Source organism: Peromyscus eremicus, chromosome 17 (genome assembly GCF_949786415.1).
Source record: "Peromyscus eremicus chromosome 17, PerEre_H2_v1, whole genome shotgun sequence".
Taxonomy (NCBI): domain Eukaryota; kingdom Metazoa; phylum Chordata; class Mammalia; order Rodentia; family Cricetidae; genus Peromyscus; species Peromyscus eremicus.
Window position 1 is genome coordinate 27068833 of NC_081433.1, and position 25088 is coordinate 27093920.

The following is a 25088-nucleotide window of genomic DNA, read 5'->3' on the forward strand; positions in this document are numbered from 1 at the left end:
ACAATGAATATTGATCATATCCTCCCATTTTCCCTTCAACTCCCTCGACTCCCCTCCCCCACTTCCCTCCTAACTTCATGTTCTTCCTTTCCTCTCTCCTTCCTCTCCCTCTCCCCAATCTCTGCTCACTTGCTTTCTAGAATAATGGAGTCCAGTTAGTGCTTTATTTGCACGGGGCCAACCGCTAGGGCATTAGCGACCCATCAGTGGCCACACCCCCAATGAAAGTGACTGTCCCTTTCAACCAGCCATTACCTGCCAACGGTTCCTCAGATAAGGTGATTAACCAACTGGGAGGCAATGGTGGAGGTGATACCCATGGTCTTGATGGGTTTCAAGGCTTTGCTAAACTCAAAGGGGATTGCTTAGTATAGATATGATCTCAGACCAACTTCCTTTCAATGGAAACAAACCCAAGCTGAACATAGCAAAAATATAACGGATCCCACCGTCATTTTCTTGACTCCACAGAGCAGCGGGAATGTCGGATTCATAAACGTAGCATGTTTCATGTGGTCGTGACGCTAAATGGGATGGCCCAGATAAGACATCTTGCATTGCCTCCGACCCCCAACCACCCACAGCAGGCCAGAAAGGTGCTGGCTCAAACCAGGGGAGCTGAAAACTAGGCTTTGGTGGACCTAGTTAGTACAAATGAGCCCCAATAACTCCTTATCAAATGGACTAAAGGTTATCTACTCTCACCTATCTGCCTTTTGTTTAACTACCCTCTCGTTTTAAGCTCCTTGACCCCGGGTCCCTGAATTCTGCCTGTTCCATAATGGTGTGGGTGTAGGATGCAGGGAAGGGACAGTGAGTAAGAATGAGTAAGGAAGCCAGCTAAATCCTACGCGTTAGGGATGAATAAGAAATCCTTAGAGACCCAGGGCCAACAAAGAGCCAGAGGCGGGGGAGCCCAACCCGGAGACCCCAGAGTCCCACACCAGCCTTGGGGGTCGCGTCCGGTGAGCCTCGCAGAGGGACAAGGTCCACGCCGCTAACCTTACCACCATGCCCGGCGCCCCCAAGCCCGGCAGCTTGTGCTGGCTTGCAACTCCCGCCCCTGGGGCGGTGCCGGGAACAAGCGGCGCCTCCGCCGGTCACGTGGGGGCCGCTCCACCGGGCGGCGCTGTAGCTTTCCGATCGAGCCCTCCCAGCGCCGGGGACGCGGCGCTCGCGCTCCCGCCCGAGCCGCGGGGAAACGGAGACAAGGAGACGCCGCCGCCCCCGGCGCCCCGGCCCTGCGCCCGCAGCATGCCGGCAGCGGAGCCGAGCGCCGCCCTCCTCCTGCTGCTAGCGGAGGCGACGCCGCCGGCCTCCGGGCCGCCGCTGCGAGGGTAGCGGGGCTGGAGTCGGCTACCCAGGCACCGCGAGGCGGGCGGAGCTGGAAGAGGAGCAGGCATCCTCCGCGGCGCGGCGGCGGGCGGCGGCCCTGCTGCCCGGCGCGCCCATGGCCCCGGAGCACGGAGAATGCGAGCCGTGTTGCGCGGCCGCAGCCCAGCTCCGCGCTGCTTGCCCGGAGCCCCCCAGAGCTGCCCGCGTCGCCGCCGCCGCCGCCCCCCAGCTGCGGGCGCCCGGCCGCTGGCTGCGCTAGGGACCCACGGCCGCTGGCCGCGCAGGGGTGGTGGCCCGGGAGCAGCGGGAGCCAGAGGAGGGCCCGGGCGCCGGCTGGGGTGCAGCGCGGCATGCAGCTGCGGGCTCCGGTGCCGGCGTGAGGGTTGTCGGCGCGGGGCCCCGCCATGGCTGGCAAGGACAGTGGCAACCTGAAGACGGTGAGACTGTGGCGGGACGCCGCCCTGCGCGCCAGGAAGCTGCGGAGCAACCTGCGCCAGCTCACGCTCAGCTGCCCCGGGGCCGGAGGCGATTCACTCGAGTCCCCCGACGCCCCCCAGCTGGTGCTGCCGGCCAACATCGGGGACATTGAGGTGCTGAACCTGGGGAACAACGGCCTGGAGGATGTGCCTGAAGGTCTGGGGTCGGCTCTGGGCAGCCTTCGCATCTTGGTCTTGCGCAGGAACCGCTTTGCCCGGCTGCCCCCTGCGGTGGCGGAGCTAGGCCATCACCTTACGGAGCTGGACGTGAGCCACAACCGGCTGACAGTCCTGGGTGCCGAGGTGGTGAGCGCCCTGAGGGAGCTGCGCAAGCTCAACTTGAGCCACAACCAGCTGCCGGCGCTGCCTGCCCAGCTGGGTGCCCTCGGCCACCTGGAGGAGCTGGATGTCAGCTTCAACCGGCTAGCGCATCTGCCAGATTCCTTCTCCTGCCTCAACCACCTGCGCACCCTCGACGTGGACCACAACCAACTCACCGCCTTTCCCAGGCAGCTGCTGCAGCTGGCTGCCCTGGAGGAGCTGGACGTATCCAGCAACCGGCTGCGAGGCCTACCTGAGGATATCAGTGCCCTGCGTGCCCTCAAGATTCTCTGGCTTAGTGGGGCCGAGCTTGGCACCCTGCCCAGCGGCTTCTGTGAGCTGGCCAGTTTGGAGAGCCTCATGTTAGACAACAACGGGCTGAAGACTCTGCCCCCCGAGTTCAGCCGCCTGCAGAGGCTCAAAATGCTCAACCTCTCTTCCAACCTCTTTGAGGAGTTTCCTGATGCGCTGCTGCCCCTGGCTGGTCTGGAGGAGCTCTACCTTAGTCGGAACCAGCTCACCTCAGTGCCGTCTCTTATCGCCGGGCTGGGCCGGCTTCTCACCCTGTGGTTGGATAACAACCGCATCCGCTACTTGCCGGACTCCATTGTGGAGCTGACGGGCCTGGAGGAGCTGGTCCTTCAGGGCAACCAGATCGCTGTTCTGCCCGACAACTTTGGCCAGCTCTCCCACGTGGGCTTGTGGAAAATCAAGGACAACCCCCTGATTCAGCCCCCTTACGAAGTCTGCATGAAGGGGATCCCCTACATCGCAGCCTACCAGAAGGAACTGGCTCATTCCCAGCCAGCTGTGCAGCCCCGCCTCAAGCTGCTCCTGATGGGCCACAAGGCTGCAGGCAAGACCCTGCTCCGACACTGCCTCACTGAGGACAAAGTGGAAGGAGACCAAGGAGGAGGGGACAAGGAGAAGAACTACCTGCTTTTCCCTCCCCTTGGGAGCAAGGGCATCGAGGTGACCAGCTGGACTGCGGATGCTTCCCGGGGCCTGCGGTTCATTGTGTATGACTTAGCCGGTGATGAAAGCTATGAGGTGATCCAGCCCTTCTTTCTCTCCCCAGGAGCCCTGTATGTGCTGGTGGTCAACTTGGCCACCTATGAACCTCGCTGCTTTCCTACGACCGTGGGCACCTTCTTGCACCGGGTGGGGGCCCGGGTGCCTCACGCCGTGGTGTGCATTGTGGGCACACACGCGGACCTGTGTGGGGAGCGGGAGCTTGAGGAGAAGTGTCTGGACATTCACCGCCAGATCTCCCTACAGGAGAAGCACGATGCAGAGGGCCTAAGCCGTCTAGCCAAGGTGGTGGATGAGGCCCTGGCTCGGGACTTCGAGCTGCGCTCTGCCAGCCCCCACGCAGCCTACTATGGTGTTTCCGACAAGAACCTTCGGAGGCGCAAGGCCCATTTTCAATACCTGCTCAACCACCGGCTGCAGATCCTCTCCCCCGTGCTGCCCGTTAGCTGCAGGGACCCCCACCAATTGCAACGCCTCCGTGACAAGCTGCTCTCTGTAGCTGAGCACCGGGAAATCTTCCCCAACTTACACAGAGTCCTGCCTCGGTCCTGGCAGGTGCTGGAGGAACTCCACTTCCAGCCACCTCAGGCACAGCGACTGTGGCTGAGCTGGTGGGACTCGGCCCGCCTGGGTCTGCAGGCAGGGCTGACAGAGGACCGGCTGCAGAGCGCCCTTTCCTACCTGCATGAGAGCGGCAAGCTGCTCTACTTTGAGGATAGCCCCGCCCTCAAGGAGCATGTCTTCCACAACCTCACCCGCCTCATTGACATCCTCAATGTCTTTTTCCAGAGAGATGCTTCTTTGCTGCTGCATAAACTGCTCCTGGGGACCAGTGGAGAGGGGGAGGGGGAGGGGGAGAGCTTCCTCACTCCAGCAGTGCCCACCCCGGGTCAGGACCCACTCCGGGCCACTCAGCTTCATCACTATGTGGAAGGCTTTCTGCTGCATGGGCTCTTGCCGGCCCATGTCATCCGGTTGCTGCTTAAGCCTCACGTCCAGGCCCAGCAGGACTTGCAGCTCCTCCTGGAGCTGTTGGAGAAGATGGGGCTCTGTTACTGCCTCAATAAACCCAAAGGCAAGCCGTTGAATGGCTCCACGGCTTGGTACAAGTTCCCCTGCTACGTGCAGAATGAGGTGCCCCACGCAGAGGCCTGGATTAATGGGACCAACCTGGCTGGGCAGTCCTTTGTGGCCGAACAGTTGCAGATTGAATATAGTTTTCCCTTTACCTTTCCACCTGGATTGTTTGCACGCTACAGTGTCCAGATCAACAGCCATGTGGTGCACAGGTCGGATGGGAAATTTCAGATCTTTGCCTATAGAGGGAAAGTTCCTGTAGTGGTGAGTTACAGGCCCGCCAAGGGGGTCCTGCAGCCAGACACCCTGTCCATCGCTAGCCATGCATCGTTACCAAATATATGGACGGCATGGCAAGCCATCACCCCTTTGGTAGAGGAACTGAACGTCCTGCTTCAGGAATGGCCTGGACTGCACTACACCGTGCACATCCTCTGTTCTAAGTGCCTTAAGAGAGGGTCCCCCAATCCACACGCTTTCCCAGGTAGGTGGAGAGGGTGCTGGGGTTCATTGGTGGTTTGTGTTACATTGCGTTTTTTTTTTTGGAGATGTTTGTTTCTCACTTGGCAGAATGTTGCTGTAGCCTCTCCAGCAAAGCTTTCCAAGGTAGACCCAGGGTGACTGTGGCATAAGCCAAAGCAACAGGAATTGCAAATCACGAGTGTCATTCTCTTCTAACAGGGAGACTCACACTGCCAAATTTAAAACATTTCAGAGTTTTATCCTTTATCCTTCTTTGAAAGTCAGCCGCATTTTGTAGAGGGAATTCTCAGGTGGTTGTACAGGAGCTGGGATGAGGGTGACATCAGCCCTGTGCTGAGCCTCACATATTGGCGGAGGGAGAGAGGGAGGAGCCTGAGTCTGTGTTGGTGGTTATAGGCTTTTGTTTAAAGTCCTGGCGTAACCGGCAAGCCAGAGTTAGGGCTGGCTTTTCTTGAGAAATTCGAAGAATGTTCTGTAACTGGGCTGAGTGGTCTGTAATGCATGCCTGCCTCTGGCGAGTACAGCCTTGACCAGTTCAGGACAGAGAGGATTCACTTCTCTGAGGGGAATTTCCTCCAATATTTCCTGGCAATTTTGAGTTTTATAGACGCCGTCAGATACGTTTCTCTGGTAAATGGGGCTTTCCGTTGGTGGTTTATAAGTCATGGAAGGGGAAACGAGACAAGAAAACGCACGATAGAGTCATATTTTGTCTTTGTCTTTTTCTTTTGTGAACAGTTACAGGCGAGTGAGAGAATTTGAGGACTAGTTGTTTGAGATTTAAAAGGAAAGAAATCCTCATTTTTTAAATGAGCAGTTTTAAAGATGCAGCGCACTGAACAGAAGGGTATGGATTTTTCTCCACCGGCCCCCTCCCTCACAGATGCACAGCCTCCCTGTCGTCATCCATCATCCCCTGCTCAGGAGCAGTCCATTCGCTCCTTCCCTCCACCCACTGGAGTGAACCCTTGTCTGGAATTCCTAGCTTACATTAGAGCTCGCTCTAGGTATTTATTCCCGTGGGTTCGGGCAAATGTGTAATGAATGACATGCATCCATCATTGTAGTGTTATCTAGGGTAGTTTCCTGGGAAACCATCCTGGGAACTCCTGGTCTTTTTTTCTGCTTTGCCTGGGATTTTTTTTCCTCCCCTCTGGTTAATTAGGCTCAAGTCTTCAGCTAGGAACCGTCTCCTCATCCTTTGGAGTTCTTTAACAGCTGGTTTGTGTGTAGCCCACTTGGTGGATAGTGCTACAAGCATCCTTAGCACAAATCCTGTAACAATGGTGCCACTGAGCCTTTCTCACCTGGGTCCTCCCCCCCCCCCCCCCCCCCCCGCGGGGTGGGCTGAAGGGTGACTGAATGCCACTCTGAACTTTGTCTAGGCATGAGTGCCAACAAGAATGCAGCTTGTAATAGTATCAGGAAGGAATAGGATACCAATATTTCCGAAGGTAAAGTCTTTCCGTTGTCCCAGATCTAGGTTTAGTTCTTCAGCTTGGGGGAAAAAAGAAAGGGAGTACCATATTGGGTTTCCAGCCTGCGGAGCCAGCCATTCTGTATGATTATCTGGCATCTTGTCACAGGCCCGGACCTGGTGGATGCCTCCGTGTATCTGACACTTGCCATTGTATTTTATTCATGGAAGCCGAACACTTTCTTTCTCACGTTGCTGAGCTGTGCAGAGTGGTTGGGAGCATTGTACTCATAACCTACTCAGTTGTTGCTCAATGCAGAGACATTAAATGTGAATTAAATGGATGTCCTCCCCCACGACAAAGGGAAGCACATCCTTGAGCAAGGACCAGTCTGGGCTGAGGAATTCTGTTAGTGAAACAGTGAGGCTAGTGGTGGGTTTTATCCTCACCTGCGCTCTGAATCATCTACTGCATAGAGGAGCTGCCAGTAAGACAGGGGAACACTGAGCAGGGGGCGGGGCTTGCGTCTCATTTGCCTTTCAAATGAGGCCCGCCTGGCTGGCAATCCTGGCTTCAAGGGTTTTTCAAGTTGAGAAAGGAAAAAGAGAAAAATGGTAAGAACACACATCTATATTGAGACATATGCCATTAGTTATTTTTTTATAACATGCATGGAATATTTCTATCAGAGATTTTTTTTTTTTTTTTAAAGAATTCGTTTTGGTTTGTATCTCCCGCCCCAAAGTAGCAGATCGATCAGAATATTGGGAAAAAGTTGACAGTCCTGTGTTTTTCTTTACATTATGACAACAGAAAGAGAACGCGATTTTTTTCTCTGTCATATTTTTTTCTGTGATTCTCATCATTTATTAGTAATTGTTATAATTCTGAAAGATCTGGCAAGCACTAAAAATACTGAAATCTAGACTGTCACGTGGGAGAAATGACAGCTTTTGATGTTCGGTTATTAAGGACGCACACACACCCTTGGGTGATTAGAACATGTTTCAGTCTGGGAGAAGTGTTTGAATCTATGAGTAGCTCTCTGTCTTTCTATAGAGTCTTTTTATGTCTTTTGTTCCCTCTTTAGGGACAGAAAATTGGTGACTTCACTTTATACTTACAGTGTCAAGTTTTCTTGTAAACTCACAATTTTACACGCACTGGTTTAAAAACTGATTTTTAGGTTTTTTTTGTTTTTGTCTGCTCTGGGACATCAAGTACCAATTCCCATGTTGCTCAGTCCCATTCTGCAGAGGCACTCCATCACATTAGTACCTTTTAAAATGTTCTTATATGAAAAACTCTCCTGGCCCTGCCCCACCTGCGTTTTCTGGCGAGAACTACTTTAGCTGGCTGGATGATGTGGGGCCGGGTTTCTCCTGCTTTAATTTTGGAGATCCTTAGCCAGCAACCAGGGATTTAAACTTTCTCATAGACAGGATCCAATCCCGTTGTCAAAGGGATTACAGATTTATTTTATTGAAGACAGTTGGGATGACATACAGGAGTTTAAGTAAAGATTTATTTATTGTATCTGTGGGTGTTCAGTCTGCATGTCTGTCTGTACAGAGGAGAGTTTTGGTATTACAGATAGTTGTTAGCTGCCCTGTGGGTGCTGGAAATTGAACCTGGATACTCCGGTGCTCTTAACCACTCCCTAGGCCATCTCTCTAGCCCTCCAGGGTTCTTCCAGAAACTGAAGAAAGGTCATGCTTAAATGTCACTGTGGCTCAGCAGGTAAAGGCCCTTGTCTAGCAATCCCAGAGACCTGAGTTTCATTCCCAGAACCCATGTAAGGGTAGAAGGAAGAACTGGCCTCCACACATGTACTGAATCATGCGCGCACACACAAACACAATAGTTTTTCAGAATATCGCTGTGAAAATCTAGTGTTTTCTCTGGGTATCAATTCCTGCCTATATACCACCACGGCCCACCACGCTCTTCCGTTTCTGCCCCATAATTGGTCCTGCGCTCTCATTCCCAGAGCATACTGTCCTTTCTGTGGGCTGTCTGTTCATGTTTTTATTCCCTTGGCCTGTGTCATTTAAACCAGAATGCTCGGCCCTCTGAGCTTGGCTGGCTGACCTGACGGACTAAGTGGCCAGAACACTGGACTGCACCAAGTTTGCTGAGCACTGATAGCATTTCAGCAATCACAGGACTGCTGTGTGGTCTTAAGTTGGAAGAATATGGCTTTGCCTACCTGACTTTGAATACAAGTTTTCACTTTCATTCACGTATCCACTCTCCAAATTACGAACTGTAATTTTTAACAGTAAGGAGAAAGCAATCCAGTAAGCTTCATTAATGGTGTGGTTTTCTTCCATTTTGGCCACATTCATTCACACAGAGCCTTTCCATATCCCACAAGTGCTCTTTGCTCCTTCATATTTTGCACCTAATGTGTACCTGTCTGACTGTGTATGCCCATAAGACAGTGTGTGCCTATCTGACAGTGTGTAACTGACATGTGTACCCACATGTCAGTGTGTGTCTGCCTGACCGTGTGTACCCATATGGCAATGTGTGCCTGTCTTGACAGTGTGACCACATTATAGTGATGCCTGTCTGACAGTATGTGCCCATATGACTATGTCTGTCTGTCTGTCTGAAAATGTGTACCCATATAACAGTATGTGTTTGCTTGACTGTGTGTACCCATGTGTGTGCAATGTACACGTGTTTAACTGTATGTACCTGTCTGACCGTGTGTGCCCGTCTGACAATGTGTAACTATCTGACAGTCTGTACCCATATGATGGTGTGTGCCTTCCTGGCTGTGTGTGCCCATATGACAGTGTGTGTCTGCCTGACTGTATGTGTACCTGTCTGACAGTGTGTGCTCATAGAATGGTGGATGTCTGTCTGATAGTGTGTGTATCCATCCGACAGTGTCTGTCTGTCTGGCTACACGTTCTGACACTTGGTACCTATCTGATTGTCGTGTGTCCCCATCTGTGTGTGCCAGTCTGACAACGTATGTATGGGTCTGATGATGCGGGCCTGTCTGATGGTGTACGCCTGTCTGATGCTTAGCATATTTCTCTTGTTTCCAGGAGTGGCTGTGTGTGTCACAATACCCCTTTGATTAGATTGTTCACTTGCTTCCTTTAAGTGGAGACCTGCCCCAGGCTTTGTGGTCCCCGGAAGCCTCTCAGGTGTTTCCCTCAGTGACGGTTTGGCACTTTATAAGAAGAATCTCTTTGTTGCCCTGTCAAGTTCCCAGGTAGTACCGGATGGTGATGCTGCCCTGCCCTGCTTCCCCCACCTCAGATGTCCTGGCTCTCCTGCTGGGTTTGGACTGCAGCACTTGGCCCTGAATGGGCCCTTCATTTTGACTGCTGAAGCGAAGCAAAGTTCTGGCCTTATTATATCTAAATTTTACAATTACTGGAATCTGAGCATGACCTAGTTGCTTAGATTGAATTAGTCATTGTTTTTTAACTCCACAAAGGTTATGTTATTCAGTATCTTTTTAATTTAGCTTTATTAATATTGATGCCCCTGGGTTTTTATTTTCATAAACAGGCCTCTTTGAACTCCGTAGGACTTTGCTCCGCATAAAAAGAAAAACCTTGATCATGCAGTAGGAGAAAGAAACTCTGTGCAGAACAGAGCTCAAAGACTGGGGGGAGGTTTTAGTAGTGCTCAAATTATTTTAAGATATGGAGTCTCAGTTCTAGGGTGGATTTTCAAGACTGTCTCTTGCTCAGGTACTGGAGAAAGTCCCAGAGAGAAACCTTTTGTTTGGAACACACAGTTAGTGTAATGGTCTGCCTCCTGCTCCCCTTGCTCCCTGGTGAGCCTGGCCTGGTTTAGCTCTCCCTTATTCCCTTCAGCTCATATCACACTGATGGGGTACACTCAGGGATGTTTTGGGAGGGCTAGGGAGGATCTAGATAATAGTGCTTTCCCTGTGGCTGGGAAGAAGCGCCAGTTCTTGCCCATTGCATGGGAAGGGGTGTGTGGGAAGGGCCAATTCCGAAGTGGATGTTTCTGGTGGTTTCCCAACCTTGCCCCTTACCTCTCTTCACTCCATTGGCACCCCTTGATTAAAGACTCGGCAACCATCACTAGCGGGCTTTTGTTTGAGTTGTTGAAGAACCAGAGCAAGTGCTGGCCCAGTCTTTACCCTCTCTCGTCTCTTGCAGCTCCTGTGCTGTTCCCTCATCCACAGTCTCTGTGGATGTACACCAGGCAACTCTCTTCTGGGCAGGCCCCACTCAGCCAGGCCTCAGGTCTCTCAGACTCAGCCTTTCTGCTCTGAAGCCAGTTGCTGGGAGTTGAGGGTGTCCTTTTGTCCTTCTCTGGGTTGATGCCTTTCCCTCAGAGGAAGTGAAAGCACATTGGCACATATCCCATAATGCTCTGCCATGAAAGAAACTGGCCTTCTTGTCTTGTCCTCAGAATGATTCATGGGCACCTCAGACACCCACAGACTGCATGTGATCAACTCATGGACCTAGACACACCACCCTCACCTGAAGAAGGGTACCGTGCCCCAGGGACTCTTTTCTTTCTTGCCTTCTGGTGTTTCATGCATTGGCAGTGGGAGGGTCTCCACAGACATTGTTTCTGAGAGATCAAGACATTATGTTATCTGAGTGATGCCTAGCAAGTGGGTTTTGGCTTGTTTCTGGTGTTCTTTATCTCCAAGTGTATATGTCGAGGTTTTTCCACACGATTTTTCTAGTATGTTTTTAATCTTTGTGTACAAACTCTTACAGAAATGGATGGATGGACAGGGGGCAGATGATTAGGATACCAAGTTGAGTAGAATGTAGGAGCTGGCTGCCTAAAGCCTTCTGCTCCCTGACCTCATGTTTATTCACCTTTCATCTCTGGTCACCCTTCCTCCCAAAGCAGAGGGTCTCATAGTTCTACCTCCTGTGATCGACGCCTACCTTTCCCTTAATTTGACTCCTATGAGAAGGAAAGGATCAATGATGAGGAATACGAAGCCGTGACTGGTGGAGGTTGAATGGGTACAGAAAGGCAGATTTCTTCTGGTGGCTCTCCCGTCCTCCAGGTGATGTTGCTTCCCGGAGCTCTGCCCTGCATTCAGCCTGCTGATTGGAGATCAGGGGAGACCATGGAGGAGTGGCTGGCTGCGGTATAGACAACCCCATGTGTACTGCATACTTGGCAGCCACATGGATAACAATTCCCAGATACCCTTGCCAACAGGGCTGACTTATTTGTAGAGAATGAGAAGGAAAACTTTGGAGTTATTTTTATTTTTGGCAGTAAGTGCTCAAAAACATTTCTTACTTATTTTTCTTGCATCTGTGTAATGTCCTAGCTGGAAATACCGGGTCTTGTTATTTTCTAAAGAGTAAATGAGGGAGGATCCCTGAGCAACAGTTATCTCTCTAACAGGACACCCACAAAAGGTAGAGAATACAAGCAGTGGGGTGCAATGGACCTGGTGGTCAGAGGAGCCAGGCAGCTTTGTCGGATGCTAGGAGCCTGGAGGCTCTCCCTGTTTGCTTCTGGAAAGTTCCTGCTACTCCAAACCTTAGCACTGGGCACCCAGGCTGTTCCAGCTGTCTCTCTTTCTCCTACGGTTTGTACAGAGGCACTTGGTAGCAGAGCGTGTTTCGGGGTGGGGTGGCTTCATGAGTCAAGCGCCTGGTGTGGCGGCCTGTGCTGTTCTTCCCTTCTTTGTATGCCTCCTCCTCCCCTCCCTCCTCTTCTCCCTCCTCCCTTCCTTGTCTTCCTCTCAAGGTGAAATTTATTAAATATAAGATCAACCATTTTAATGTGAATAATTCACTGGTATGTCCTACCTTCGCAGAGCTTCGGAAGCATGACCTCTGAGTTGAGTGCTTGTCTAGGCAAGGATCACTGAGGCAGGGCTTGGCCTCCTTCCTGAGATGAAAGGGCCTGGGAATTCTTCCATCTGGCTCTGGGTGACAACTTTCTGTGCAGGGCATGGCTTAAGAGTTAGAGTTTGGGTGCTTCCCCAAGGTTCCCCATTGACTGGACATCTCTCACATAGGCATACTGGGATCCTCTTGTTAGGATTGGTGGGCTGCGTAGACCCTTGGGTCTATCGGTGGCAGGTAGAGTTTACTGTGTGTATGTGTGTTATATATAATGTAATATATATATTATATATATTATATATATTATATATATATTTGGTCATTTTTGAATGATATACCATTAGGCCACAGGTAGATAAGCAAGTAAGGGTTGGGAATATTTCAATATTATAATATTACCATATAAGACAACAAGACAAGTTATTAGTTTGAGTCTGCCATCAATTACTTTTGAATACCTACTGTATACAGACATTTGAGCTGAACTGGGAGTTTTAGAAAAATAAAATACCTGACCTTGGCCATAGGGAGCTGGGGTGGGATCTTAATGTGATGATTGATCCTTTAGTGATGGAATCTGACCATATAGAGAGGAAATCATTGTGTGTTGGTGAGAAGTCTAGCATTTTTTTTTTTGGAAAAGAAAATCCGTTCATTTAGAGTGAAGCCAACTCCCAGATTGAGTTTGCTTGATGAAGAGGAGTGGGTAGAAAGGAATGCCCACATCTTTCTCTCCAGCTGGCTTGGAGTCTAGATCGTTTGTTGTGGTAAATCTCAGGCAGAGCCTGAGAAGATGCTGGAACCAGCATCTGCACCAAGTCTTTTTGTAACCTTCCAAAGCTACTTCCTTGGTCATTTATTAGCTCCTGGTTTGAAAGGATCAAGGTCATCAGTCATTTCCAAATGCCAAAGACTATGAATGCTGACTCTAAAGCCAGCACAAATTAAAGTGAGCGTTGTCAAGCATGTGCGACTACTACTTACAGGTTTCTTTGTTGAGGGAGGCTTTGTGGAGGTGTTTTCCTATTATTAACCTATTAAATGTGGAGAGAATCAAAGAGTTAAACATCTCAGACCCTCCCTGCTCCCAAGATGCATCTGAGATCCTCACTGTTCCCAAGATGAGTCATGTGCTGTTGACATGGCGTTAGAACCATGTGCTGATGAATTAGGGGTAGTAACACAACCCTTCATCCCTCCCTTGCTTGTAAGGAGGGAGCTTAAGAATGGTTGTAGAGGTGATGGAGAGGTGGCTCAGTGGGTAGCATGAGGACCTGGCTTAGGGTCACTGGTACCCATGTAAAAAGCTACTTGTCTTGGCATGCGGCTACAGTCCCAGCGTGCAGAGGTAGAGACGGAAGGATCCCTGGCATTTGATAGGCAGCTAGTCTTGCTGAATTGACCTCTGGCCTCCACACATACATACATACAATTAGGTATGTACATACATACATGGCCTGTAGGGAGCGGGGGGGGGGGGGGGGGGGGTCAGCAGAGGTCATGGTCAGGGGTGTGAACCACCGGGAAAGCATGCCATTGTGGTGCCTGCAAGGCCGCTCTGCAGCTGAGTGTTAGAGTTTCCAGGTGACCACAGGAGGAAGATCATGGGTCTCAGTATGTGGAGGGGACTGAAGGGTTAAGTGGGTGTGGCATAGATTGTGTGCTCTAAGCATTTGGTGTTTAGGAGTTGTGATAATGAAGGGACTCCTTTATTTAAATGACATTTCTGGGCCAGCCAGCTTTGGCAGCGACTCCTGCTGGCCCTTGAATGAGAGCTTTGAAGCACAGTTCCAGCGTGGCCTTTGCCTTTGGACAGCTCTGCTGAACCCTGGAAGGCATTTGCAGCTGGGACAATGGAAAGGTAGCCTCAGATGATCTGCATAGGATAGGGTGGCTAAGTGTGACACTGGCCACTTTCTCCAGGTCAGAGTACAGGGAATAAAGGGCGGTTGACTATTGCCACAGTAGATAGCTGCATGCCTTGGTGATTCATAGGATTCTATGTGAGGAGACTGATTTTCCTTGCTGTAATTCTTACCATAACAGCCCCTAAGAAAAGCAAATTTGGATCTAACACATCTCCACTCACTTTATGCATTGCTTGTAACTCTAGAGCAAATGAAAATACCACTTTAACTAACTTTGCTTCCCAACACCCTTTTTGATGCATATCATTCACTTAGATATAACTGGCTTCAGGGAGACAGGGTTTCTTGTATTGATCACATTGCTCTTGCTTGAGTTTGTCTGTCCTTGCCTCTGAGTTCACCCAAATGCTCTCTGTTGCTCTTTGACTGAAATGCTTGGAAGTCCAAGATATTTACAGATATCTTTTGTACTTTTTTTTCTGATTTGACTTGAAGCATAGAATTTGTGTTGCTTTTAAAAATTGAAGCATTCTGAGCTGGTAAGATGGCTTCGTGGGAGAGGCGCTTGCCATGCAAGCCTGAAGACCTGAGTTCAAGCCCTGGAGCCCCAGCAAAGGTGAGAGGAGAGAGTAAACTCCACAAGGCTATCCTCTGATCTGTTTGTGCCAAGGCTTTTGCACTCTATACATGGTATACATGCACTATACATACTATAATCTGTGTGTGTGTGTTTGCACACGCGTGCGTGTATGTTTGTGCACACACAAGCTTGTGAGTACAATCTTTCTTTTTTTAATAGTGGGGCTATGGCACAGTGCAATCTTTTAAGAACTTTATTTAAGAACTTTTAAGAACTATATTTCCCCATACTGTAACATATAAATTTGGAGGGCAAAGGGAAAAGATGTCACTCATGGCTGATATGTGCCATGATCACACTGTTTCTTTCAGTCGCTCCTTTGAGCTTAGGTTCTTAAAATATGTACTTAGCTCATTGTATAAATGATTTAAATATTGATTTTTTTTAAAAAAAGCTAAGCTCTTGTCCATTATGTTTCAGGGGATTTCTACCTGCACAATAATTGTGAGTGTTTACATAGTAGTGAGCAAGATGATTTTAGCTGTTTATTTAAGCGTGTGGCCTTGGCTCAGCTGTTTGGACACTTGCATTTTATTGTTGTACTTCCGTGCTGAACTCTTCTCCTTCTTTTCCTTTTCTGTTCTTGTTTGTTTTTTGAGACTTTTTGCCCAGGATGGCCTCAAATTTGTAGCAAACCTCCTGCCTGAGCCTTCTGAGGATTACAGGCATGAGCTACCATACCTTGCTTGGGTGTATTTCTTTCTGAAAGTTTTTTTTTTTTTTTTTTTTTTTTCTATTTGGGCCATGAACTTTTATTATTATTTACAGGCTTTATAGATAAAAGAACCTAGCAAAAGTGTGTGACAACTGAATCCAGGATGTGTGTGTCACTGTATTTACTCACGGGAGCAACATTGTCCCCACACGGGGTGTGGGGGGGCAGCAGACTTCAGATGCTCCTCTGCAGACAGCCCTGGGCACACTTGGAGCTGCAGCCTTCCTGCAGGAGGGTGCCTGGTCTTTGCAGCTGCAGGAGCTGGAGCGGGTGCAGGGACTGCCAGTGGTGTGTGCAGTAGCAGTTGGGGTCTATGTCTAGTGTGAGTGAGTCCAGGTCCAAAGGAACCAGCAAAAATCGGCCATGCTTTTGGAAGGCATGCCATGAGATGTTTGCATCTGGGTGGCCGTTGCCGAAACAGGATCACTGAGTGTTAGGCAGAGAATGTCATGGTCTAAGAACATGTTTCCATTGCTTTCCTGATACCTGCCAGAGCCCTTAACCAGGCTTCCCCTCTCCTGCCCATCATCTTAACAACGCACTGATAGTTCATGGAAAACAGCACCTCAGTGAGGACTCAGAGTTCTAATTAGTGAGGATGTTCACTGGCATGCACGTTGCCTAATTATGTGGCTACTTTTCTGAGTTTTCAGATAATATCTTTTGGCATCGTCTTACCGGCTTTCAGCTTTAAGAACAATCATCACAGTGTTTTATCAGTTTAGATGAACTCTTCATGTATCTTTGTTGTATTTAAGATTTTTCTCCCCCCCCCCCCCCAGCTTGGTTGCCTTTTTGGTTATCTAAAAATTTTTGTTTTAACTTTAATTTTTTTTTTTAACAATTGTCTTCTTAGAGAACTTAAAAAATAATCCATCACATCATTGCAGGGAGAGAACAGAAGAAACCATGCAATGATTCTAACAATAAGAAAGTAATAGCTGCATATAAAAAGTAAATTCAACAGCAGAAGCCCCGCCCCACCCCCTATCATCAGCCTCACTTCTTATTTGTAAAATGTTTCTTATGGTGTCTTGCAGGGATGTGTTAGCGTGTACTTAATCTGAAAGAGGTCACCTAGGCTCCTTTTGCACTTTGCATTTGGTCACAATATATATTTTGGGGGCCTGGAGAGATGGCTCAGCAGGAAAGAACATGTACCACTCCCCCAGAGGTCCTGAGTTCAGTTCCTAGTATCCACATCAGGTGGCTTACCACCACGTATAACTCCAACTCTGGGTGAGTCTGACATTTCTGGTTCTTGGGACACCTGAACTCAAGTTTATATACACACACACACACACACACACACACACACACACTGTTTATATAATATATATATATATATATATATATATATATATATATATATATATATGGATTTTGGAAATGCTGCCATAGTGGCAGCGTGAAAACAAGCATCCTTGTAGACACATTGCATATATGTCTATGGCATATCATGTAATATTCTGCCCTCTCCCTGTACTGTTTAGTCAGCCCGTGCTGACAGACCTTTGATATTTTCCACCCTGTTTTCTAGATTTTTTTTAAGCTGAAGAGGTCTCCCTCTCGGAGGTTTCACAATGAGCTACTTTTAAGAACCTTCTGAGTTTATCAGGCTCCCTTTGTGCTCAGAACACTCTGGAGATGCCATTAGTCAGAATGGCGGGACAGGACCGAGGCTTGGGAATTAGGAAAGCTCAGCTTTGTGATTTCAAAAGGAGGTAATGTTCCTCACCGGCTTCTGTGATGCATGTTGGAACGCTATTGCTTTGAGTGTAATTATGCTTTTCACAGCTTAATTCATCCATTATTGTGCGATGCGGTGTTGAGACGTAGCCGTAATTACAAATCTTGCATGTTTATAAATAAGATCACTGATCAAAATAAGACTGTGGCAGTAGAATAATGCTTGGCCCATGTAAGAAATCAACGAAAAGTAATTGATCGTGAACCACGTCCCACTGACTGAAAATACTGCTTCTGCCTCGCTGCTGGTGGCAGGGTGGAGTTCCGCACCATCGCATTTTCTAGACTTATGCTTGCTGTGGTATAGAAACCAGCACTGGATGTCTGGTTCTCATAGCAAGTGGGAGTATAAATTTTAAGAGGTTATCCACGTGGTTTGCTTTCTTTTTTCTGTGTGCAATGAATATGGGATGGGTCTAACCTAGTGCAACTCAAGTGTGTTTGCCATGGTTGAACAATACAGAATTAAACTCTGTTTCTGTTGCTCCCATGTTTTAAAGATCCTTGCTGGTACATTTCACTGGAAGCCAACATCAGAGTTGGCTTCTTCGAGTAGTGGTTTCGCCATATGCTCTTTAAAAATCTTTCTCCTCACCCTGCATGCCCAAAATCAATGCAGACAGTATGGAGGAAAAGGGTGATTCACATTTTCTCTGAACATGTTACTAAAAAATATATTCAGTGGGACTCTATAGATACATGCGATAGCTGAGGTGACTTTGATTCAAGTGTTGCTCATGAATTGCATGGGAAGTACTAAAAAAAAAAAGAAATGTGAGTTTTCAAAAATACTTTGGTGCCAAAACTGGCTCCCCCGTCTGCTGAGAGCTGGGCTGTTTCGTGCCTGGGGGTACAGGAACAAAAAAAGGACCTTTGGAGTCCTCGTAGCATTCATCTGTCCTGGTCCCTGACACGGCTGGTCCCCAGATGGCTCCTGAGTGGCACAGCCCTGGTTCTTTCCCTCTCTTGGGTGAAGCAGGTGTTCTTTTCAGCTTATTTCGTATCTTAAGCTTCTGCATTTCTACAAATGCAAGCGGGCAGCCCTCTGCTTCTCCCTAGTTACTATGTTACATTCTTTCTTCTGGGTGTAAGCCAAGGTTAAGTGTACTGGTTTTCTATTCGGTCATTTCAGGAACTCGGCTTCCAGGCGGCTGGCTCAGCTTCAGTGTAGCTAGCTAGCACTCCTATCAACAGACCCTTTGCCTGCCCAGCCCCTTCTTGAGCCTTGTGGATGCAGCTGAGCCTTGCTTCTGGAACATGCTACAGAATTCATGCCTAGCCACACAGGAGGGCTCATTGCATCTTGTTGATTACCAGAGCTGCCAAAATTCTCTTGCCTAGCCAAATAGAACAACAAAACAAAACAAACAACCCCCCCAAACAAAAACAAAAACAAAAACAAAAAACCACCACCAACACCAAAACTTAAACAAAACAGGTGACCATTTCCAGGACCACGTACCACCTGCAGCCTCAGGTGTTCCGTGGGCTGGAAGCTGCAGGGTCAGGGTACTCGAACCGCCCATTTTTGACCATCCCATCCGTAAACCTTCTGATTTACGGCGCCATTTGTGATGTGAGACACGCTTATTCATGGGGGGAATCTCCATCGAGATCATAAACCACTGGAAACCAGAGAGGAAGAATGGGGAGTTAGAATGGCGCCCATTGTTCTTTGTTAGGAAAGACTCGCATTCTTTGGCTGTGGACAAATATTTGCTTTTGAAGAATCTGGTGGTGTGTCGGTGGCTTTGTTCGTGGCCGTGCGCGGACACATGCTCTCTCACCTCGGAGGATGCTGCCGCATGTGCTCCGTGGATTTTATGCTGGGAGCCAGGCTGCTGCGTGTTATATCTGTGCTTTGAATTGCTTTCTGCTTCGTTCCCCCGCCCCCTCTGGCTATGGCCCCTCCTCTGACCCAGCTCATTTCTCTGAAGGCCCCGATCTTTGTCTCACGGAGACCACACGGTTTCCTATGGAAGTCGGCGCCGAACCAGTGTCTCTCCTGCTGCAGCCAGAGGTGAGAATTGCCATACAGCTTTCTTTAGGCTCGATCAGCACCAGAGAAAGAGCCTTTGCTTCTGTTTCGTTCACACGAAGTTCAAAGCCATAGGCTGGGGCCTCTAGGAAGCTACTTGGCATCCTAAAGCCTCAGCTTTATCCGAAAACCAGGAGGAAAATTCACTCAGTTCCTAAGCATTGGTACCTGTGTCGCTGTCTCCTTAGAGGTCATGAGGATTAAATAAATGAGTAGGCGTCCAGTCCCTAACACAGTGTCTGCGACATGGTAAACACTCAATAAACGTAGACTGTGATTACCGTGATCTGTGCTCACAGATAAGGAACACTGATGCCTGAGAGGGCTGAATACCTGGGGCACACCGTATGCAGCAGACGTGAGGCTGTCCCCCAGAGCCTACCACCTCTATTATTTTCAAACAGTTCCTCAGGAAAAAAAAAATAATAGCTTCCACCTGTCAAAAGTGGGGATTACTCGAATGCACAAGGAAATGACATGTGAGAAATTCAGAAGATTGTCTTCAACATGGAGACTGGACTATGGACGTGCGCTAGGGCTCTGTCATGACCAGGCAGGCACAGGGCAGGTCCTGGGGCATCAGGGGAGAGGAAAGCCGCAGAAGGAAGAGCACGCGGTAAACAGCCTTGGTGCTCTGCACTCAATTCCAAGGGCAGAGGCCTTCTGAGACGTGGGGAGGCCAGGGGGCAGGGGAGGGGGGGAAGAAGCATCCATCTGGAGCCAGGTGGGTGGAGCAGGAAAAGGCCTCCAGCAAACTGCATGTCTGCAGATTTTCACAGAGCCCTATGGGGAGGATGGAGGAGGTGGACACGCCAGGAGCTCAACTCTTCCGTCATCAACACCCCTGAAATGTAAATGTGGTGTGTGTGTGTGTGTATTTTATGTATTTTTTTTAAGAAGAGAACTCTTGGCAGCTCCCTATAATGTTAAAAGAAATCCTGGTGATTTCCCCCTGTGAGTCAGAGGGGCAGTATTGAACGGTCAGCTGGAATTGCTGGGTTTGCATTTTGTAGGCACTCTCGTGGCAGCTGTGTAGAAGAATGGAGTGAGAATGAAGTCCAGTGGCCACTTGAGCTCACTCAGATGTAATGAATGGAAAAGGCCCCAGAGCATCCTCAGGGACCAAGGAAACAGAGTCCAGGATGCTAAGGAGGCAGACCCGGATTCTTCCTCTGGCTCTGGCTCGCTCTCTCTAGGCTTCACTTTCCTTAGCTGTCATGTCAAATGCCAGACCCTTTGATTGGAGTGTACAGTTCAGGATCAACTTGAAGCACCGTGAGACGAAAACTGGAGCATTTATTTTAAAAACAGAAAAGCAGAAGCGGTATGGTAACATTAGTCTCCACAGGACTGCTGACCTAATTGGTTTATGTAGGGTTATTAGCCTCCCCCCGTCTGATGGATGGCACATAAACTCCAGAAGACCTATGATCTTAGGTTTGTAAGCCATGCCATTTTTTAAAATTGGCAGGGTCCTATAGAAATAAGAGACTTTATAAATAGTGTCTGGTAACTTTTCTCCGACTTAAAATATGGAAAGGATAAATGATGTCAATGGCGGCTCTCTTAGCATCATGAATTATGCATGTAGCAGACCGTGGCATTTTTTTTTATGGCTGTCCGTAACCAATCTTCTTTTGTTCTAGTTCATTTTCAGCCATGGTGCTTGTAAAAGAAGAGGTCAGATCAAGTGCATTAAAGGGGTCTGTTTAGGGTAGGGGCATCGGGTTTGCTGTCTAAGTTATTACTGTGTTGTTTTGGTTTGTGTTTTGTTTTGTTTTTTCATCATCAGATTTGGGGGTGGGGTGGGTGGGGAGGGTGGGGAGGAGGGACTGCGTGCTGGTCACAGCTGTGGGTTGGGCTAATGATGGTGGTTTAGAGCTGGCACGCTCCTTGGTTCAGGGCCCCCGAGAAGCTGCTCGCCCTCCTGTGTCCTGACCGACCTCGTTACACTGTATGCAAAACCAGGCTGGATTGTAACTATTTTCTCACCTAGGAAGTGAAACAAATTGGAGCAAATGATTAGGAGTGTGTCCCCGATCTTTTCTTCCAGCCATTTTTCTCTAGTCACTGGATGACCTGAGAAAGGACTTTCAAATGTGGAGTGCAGAACCCGTTTGCCTCTCTTGGCTTTACTCTTTCTTTGCCTCACGGTGATCTGAGTCAGTCACGGAAGGCAGGGTTCAGATTCCCCACATGAAAGTGGCGAGGACTGTAAGTTGAAGCCGCTTGTGACGTTGATTATTTCAGTCACTCCCTCTTTCTGTAGTGGGAGCTACTACCCAGCTGCCCGATGCAGGTGTCCTCTGTAACCAATTGGAAAATGCCCCATCTATGCATCTCACCTTGGGTGTATTGCTGTCTGTAAAATGGTCTAAATCAAAGATCCAAGTTATTGACAGTGACCTCGAATTGAGGAGAGCCCACAACCTGTGGGCCAGCTCTCTGTAGAAGTGGAGGTCTGTCTGCCAAGGCTGGCTCCAAGGCATTTTTCAAAGCGGTACTGTGATCATTCAGCATCAGTTTAAAATGCTCTGGAGCTCCTTCTAAAGAGTTCATTTTGGGTGTTTGGTTCACTACTGGATTTAAAAAATCTTGGCAAGAATAATTAAGTTAATTTATTGATTAAACGATGCAGCATTCTGCTCCTATAATATAGGAAATAGGATTGGACGAAGGATTTACATGGCCAGATGGTAGCTGTCATGATACTGATTCTTTCAGGCTTGTGTTCATTCAGCTGGAGTTTAATGTGGCCTTCCACCCACAGGCCATTAGCAGGTCTATCTTTGGAACCTGCCCTCAAGGACTTGGGTTCAGGCTGTAACACAGTGCAAGAGGTCAGTAGACCAAATGCCAAGAGATTTCAGAGGAACAAGAATCCTTCCAACTGAGGGAGCCTGAGGAACCAATGTTCTGTTGATTACTGGTGGAAGGGGCATGCGGGAATAAATGTTCTTCTTTTCCTCTACACAAACCATCAGGTCCCCAGGTTTTTGACTCATGGTTAACACTGTGAAGTCATTACTACTTTTGAATCACCATTAGTTTGTCTTAACTTTTGCATTACTTTTGAAATCCTGGGGTTAAATTAATAAAGGAGTAGAAATACTGATTACTGAAAAATGACTTTCTAAGGGAAGTCTTATAAGGAGATGAATATATGGGTCCATATATATATATTTGTTTGTTTAGTTATTTTGTTTTTTTCGAGACAGGGTTTCTCTGTGTAGTTTTGGTGCCTGTCCTGGATCTTGCTCTGTAGACCAGGCTGGCCTCGAACTCACAGAGATCTGCCTGGCTCTGCCTCCTGAGTGCTGGGATTAAAGGCGTGTGCCACCACTGCCCGGCTTGGCTCCTTTTATTTTTACACCCTATCAGGAATGCTTGTTGCACTATCCTAGCATTTGCTAAAAAGCACTCTTTCAGGAGTGTGAGGTTGTATTCTTAACTTGTGCTATAAAAATGTAGCGGAATGTTGAGATGGAGAAGAATTTAGTTGGTCACTGTGCACTAATAACGTGATTTTAACGGCCATGGGTTTTGTTTAGTTGTGGTCTCTTTTGGACCAGTCTTGAAGTACTCAATCCGTTTGCTTTGTTGTCTCGGTTTCTTCATTCCAAAGAGACGGTTTCTCTCCCCTCTGGATTACGCTAGTGGTAAAGGACACAGCTGAACTATACACTAAAACCAGACCATTCCAGGTCACCCCTCTCTCTTCCTGTGTTACCTTTTACGTTTGTATTATTTACAAATGATGACTTTATGCCTTACAAGTTGTCTTGTATATCTGTCTCTATAGATGTAGATCCCAGTCCTCTATACAAACCATCTTTTATATCTGTAGATGTATATTCCTATCCTCTAAACAAATCATCTTGTATATCTGCAGATTTATATCCCCATCCTCTAAAGACAAGGACAACTCCAGTTTCTTGGTTCCTGAATTCATAGCATAACTATTTTCAAACTGCCCCCAGGTAATTGTTTATTAGGGGAGCTCATAAGATGAGAGAGATCCAAGTGATGATAGAACGTTTTCCCTACCACCCCTGAAGTTATGGTAAGTGAGGCAGTCACTTCTGTGTGGAGACATAGGAGTCAGAGGAAAGGGGGTTCAGTGACCATTTGTTATCACAGACCCCCTTGTCTACTTCTTGCTAGGTAGCCATTGACCGCTCTTTCAACTTCCATTTCGGTGTCTAAGCATTATCTCTGAAACAATGGTCACCATTAGAAAGGGACAGGCACAGTACCTGTGCTAGGACTGATACCTAGGTGACCATGACCATGGGCTGGTGATAAAGGGCATCAAGCCTCCTAGAGTCCCTGGATCTCCTTTTCTATATTCATGTGGCTTGGAGAAAAAGAATAACAACAACATTACTTTAGCTACAAATAAACCCTCCCCCAAATTGCCTCACAATACCCCAGGGAGCCAGAACTTAGGTTTCTTTATCATCACCATCTTTTTTTCAGGTTGGCTGGCTGGGTGATTTTTCCCACAGCTCTTCTGTCCGGACAGCCAACTGGCAGACTGGATAAGGCGGGTGGGGACCTCTATTCTGAGGTAGGAATAAACCCTGCCCTAGTTTTTCTGTCTTCCTGAGTCAAATAATAGAACTGCAATTGTTTTATGTAAGCAGTTTGGGCCTATGAAAAATTAAAATTTCCCAAGATATTTAATATCAGATTTGGGAACACAAAGTAGGTAGACAGTCTAAGAGAGTCGCAGCTTAATTTTCCTAATAATTACTAGAAATTTCTGGGACGCTTTAGGCAGTTCCCCTGAATAGTTGAGGGTTTGGCAGGAACCTGATATAATAATGTACCTGGTAGTCAGTCTAAAACTAAGCGTTTCCAGATAAAAATAAACTAATGCCATGTGACTCTTCTTAGGGTTTTCCTGGGTGATGTCTCAAATCAGAGTCCCATTCCGTCTGAGTTACGTCACTCCAGCCTTCATGATCTTCATCCCCTGAACCTGGGGCTACCTACCTGTTTTTGTCATATCCCAACATTCCCAACCTCTGTCTTTTAAGTTTCTTAACTTAAACTAAGTGGATCTATAGTTTCTCAACCTCTCATTTTGAGGTCAAAACTATCTTTTTATAACTTTAGGTTTTTTTTTTTTTTTTTTGCTTAGATGAAATCCTAATTGATTTGTTCAGACACTGGCTATCCTTTTGAATAGCGAGCGTATGAGTCCTACACAAAATCACGGGGGGCCTCAAGTGATCTTTTAGATGAGAAAATAGTGCTGTTATGTAACTATATATGACACCATCTCCTCTCAGTCCGTCCATCTGTCTGTCCTCTGCCCTTTCTTCCCTCTCTCTTTCTCGAGAGCCTGGTATCAGTTACTTTTCTAGTTGCTGGGACAAAATACCTCACAGGAAGCAACTTAAGGGAGCAGCGTGAACCTGCCAGTCCCGTTGAGTCAGCCCGCAGAGAACGACAAGGAACACCTACTGGTAGTGACCTACTTCCTCTAGCTAGGTACCAACTTTCTCTCCCCCACCCCCAGCCAAGCATCATGCATTTGCAAACAGGAGCCTGTGGGAGACAGTTTACATTCCGGTGATAGCCAGCATGGAGGTGAGCTTGCACCAGCGTCTACCAACTGACCCGGGCCCAAGGACCTCAGGCCTGAGATGCAGCTGTTACCTGATAAGTTTCAAAACTATCCTGGAGGTAGCCAAAAGCTGACACACATGGTTGAGTATTTTAGGACAAGGAAATTTAAAAAACTTACTGTGGTGGTTTGAATGAGAATGGCCCCCATAGGCTCATGTGTTTTAATACTTGGTCTCCAGAGAGTGGAACTGTTTGGAAGGATTAGAAGGATTAGAAGGTGTGGCCTTGTTGGAGGAAGTATGTCACTGGGGGGCAGGCTTTGAGGTTTCAAAAGTCCACACTAGGCCTAGACTATCTCTCTCTCTCTCTCTCTGTGCCTGTGGATCGGGATGTAGGACTCTCAGCTACTTCTCCAGCACCATGTCTGCCCGAGTGCCGCCATGCTCCTCACCATGATGATAATGGACTAAACCTCTGAAACTATAAACTAGCTCCCGGTTAAATCCCTTCTTTTATAAGAGTTGC

General features: G+C 48.1%; 1 protein-coding gene across 3 annotated transcripts in view; it reads left to right on the forward strand.

Moving 5' to 3' along the window:
* Positions 1-1722: 1722 nt before the first annotated feature.
* Positions 1723-25088, forward strand: part of Mfhas1 (multifunctional ROCO family signaling regulator 1) — a 91339-nt gene continuing 67973 nt past the window's right edge. For all 3 annotated transcript variants that reach the window (XM_059244742.1, XM_059244741.1, XM_059244743.1), the window contains exon 1: positions 1723-4725. In XM_059244742.1, coding sequence (XP_059100725.1) covers positions 1740-4725 — 2986 coding nt within the window. In that variant the 5' untranslated portion in view covers positions 1723-1739. The remainder of the gene's footprint in view (positions 4726-25088) is intronic.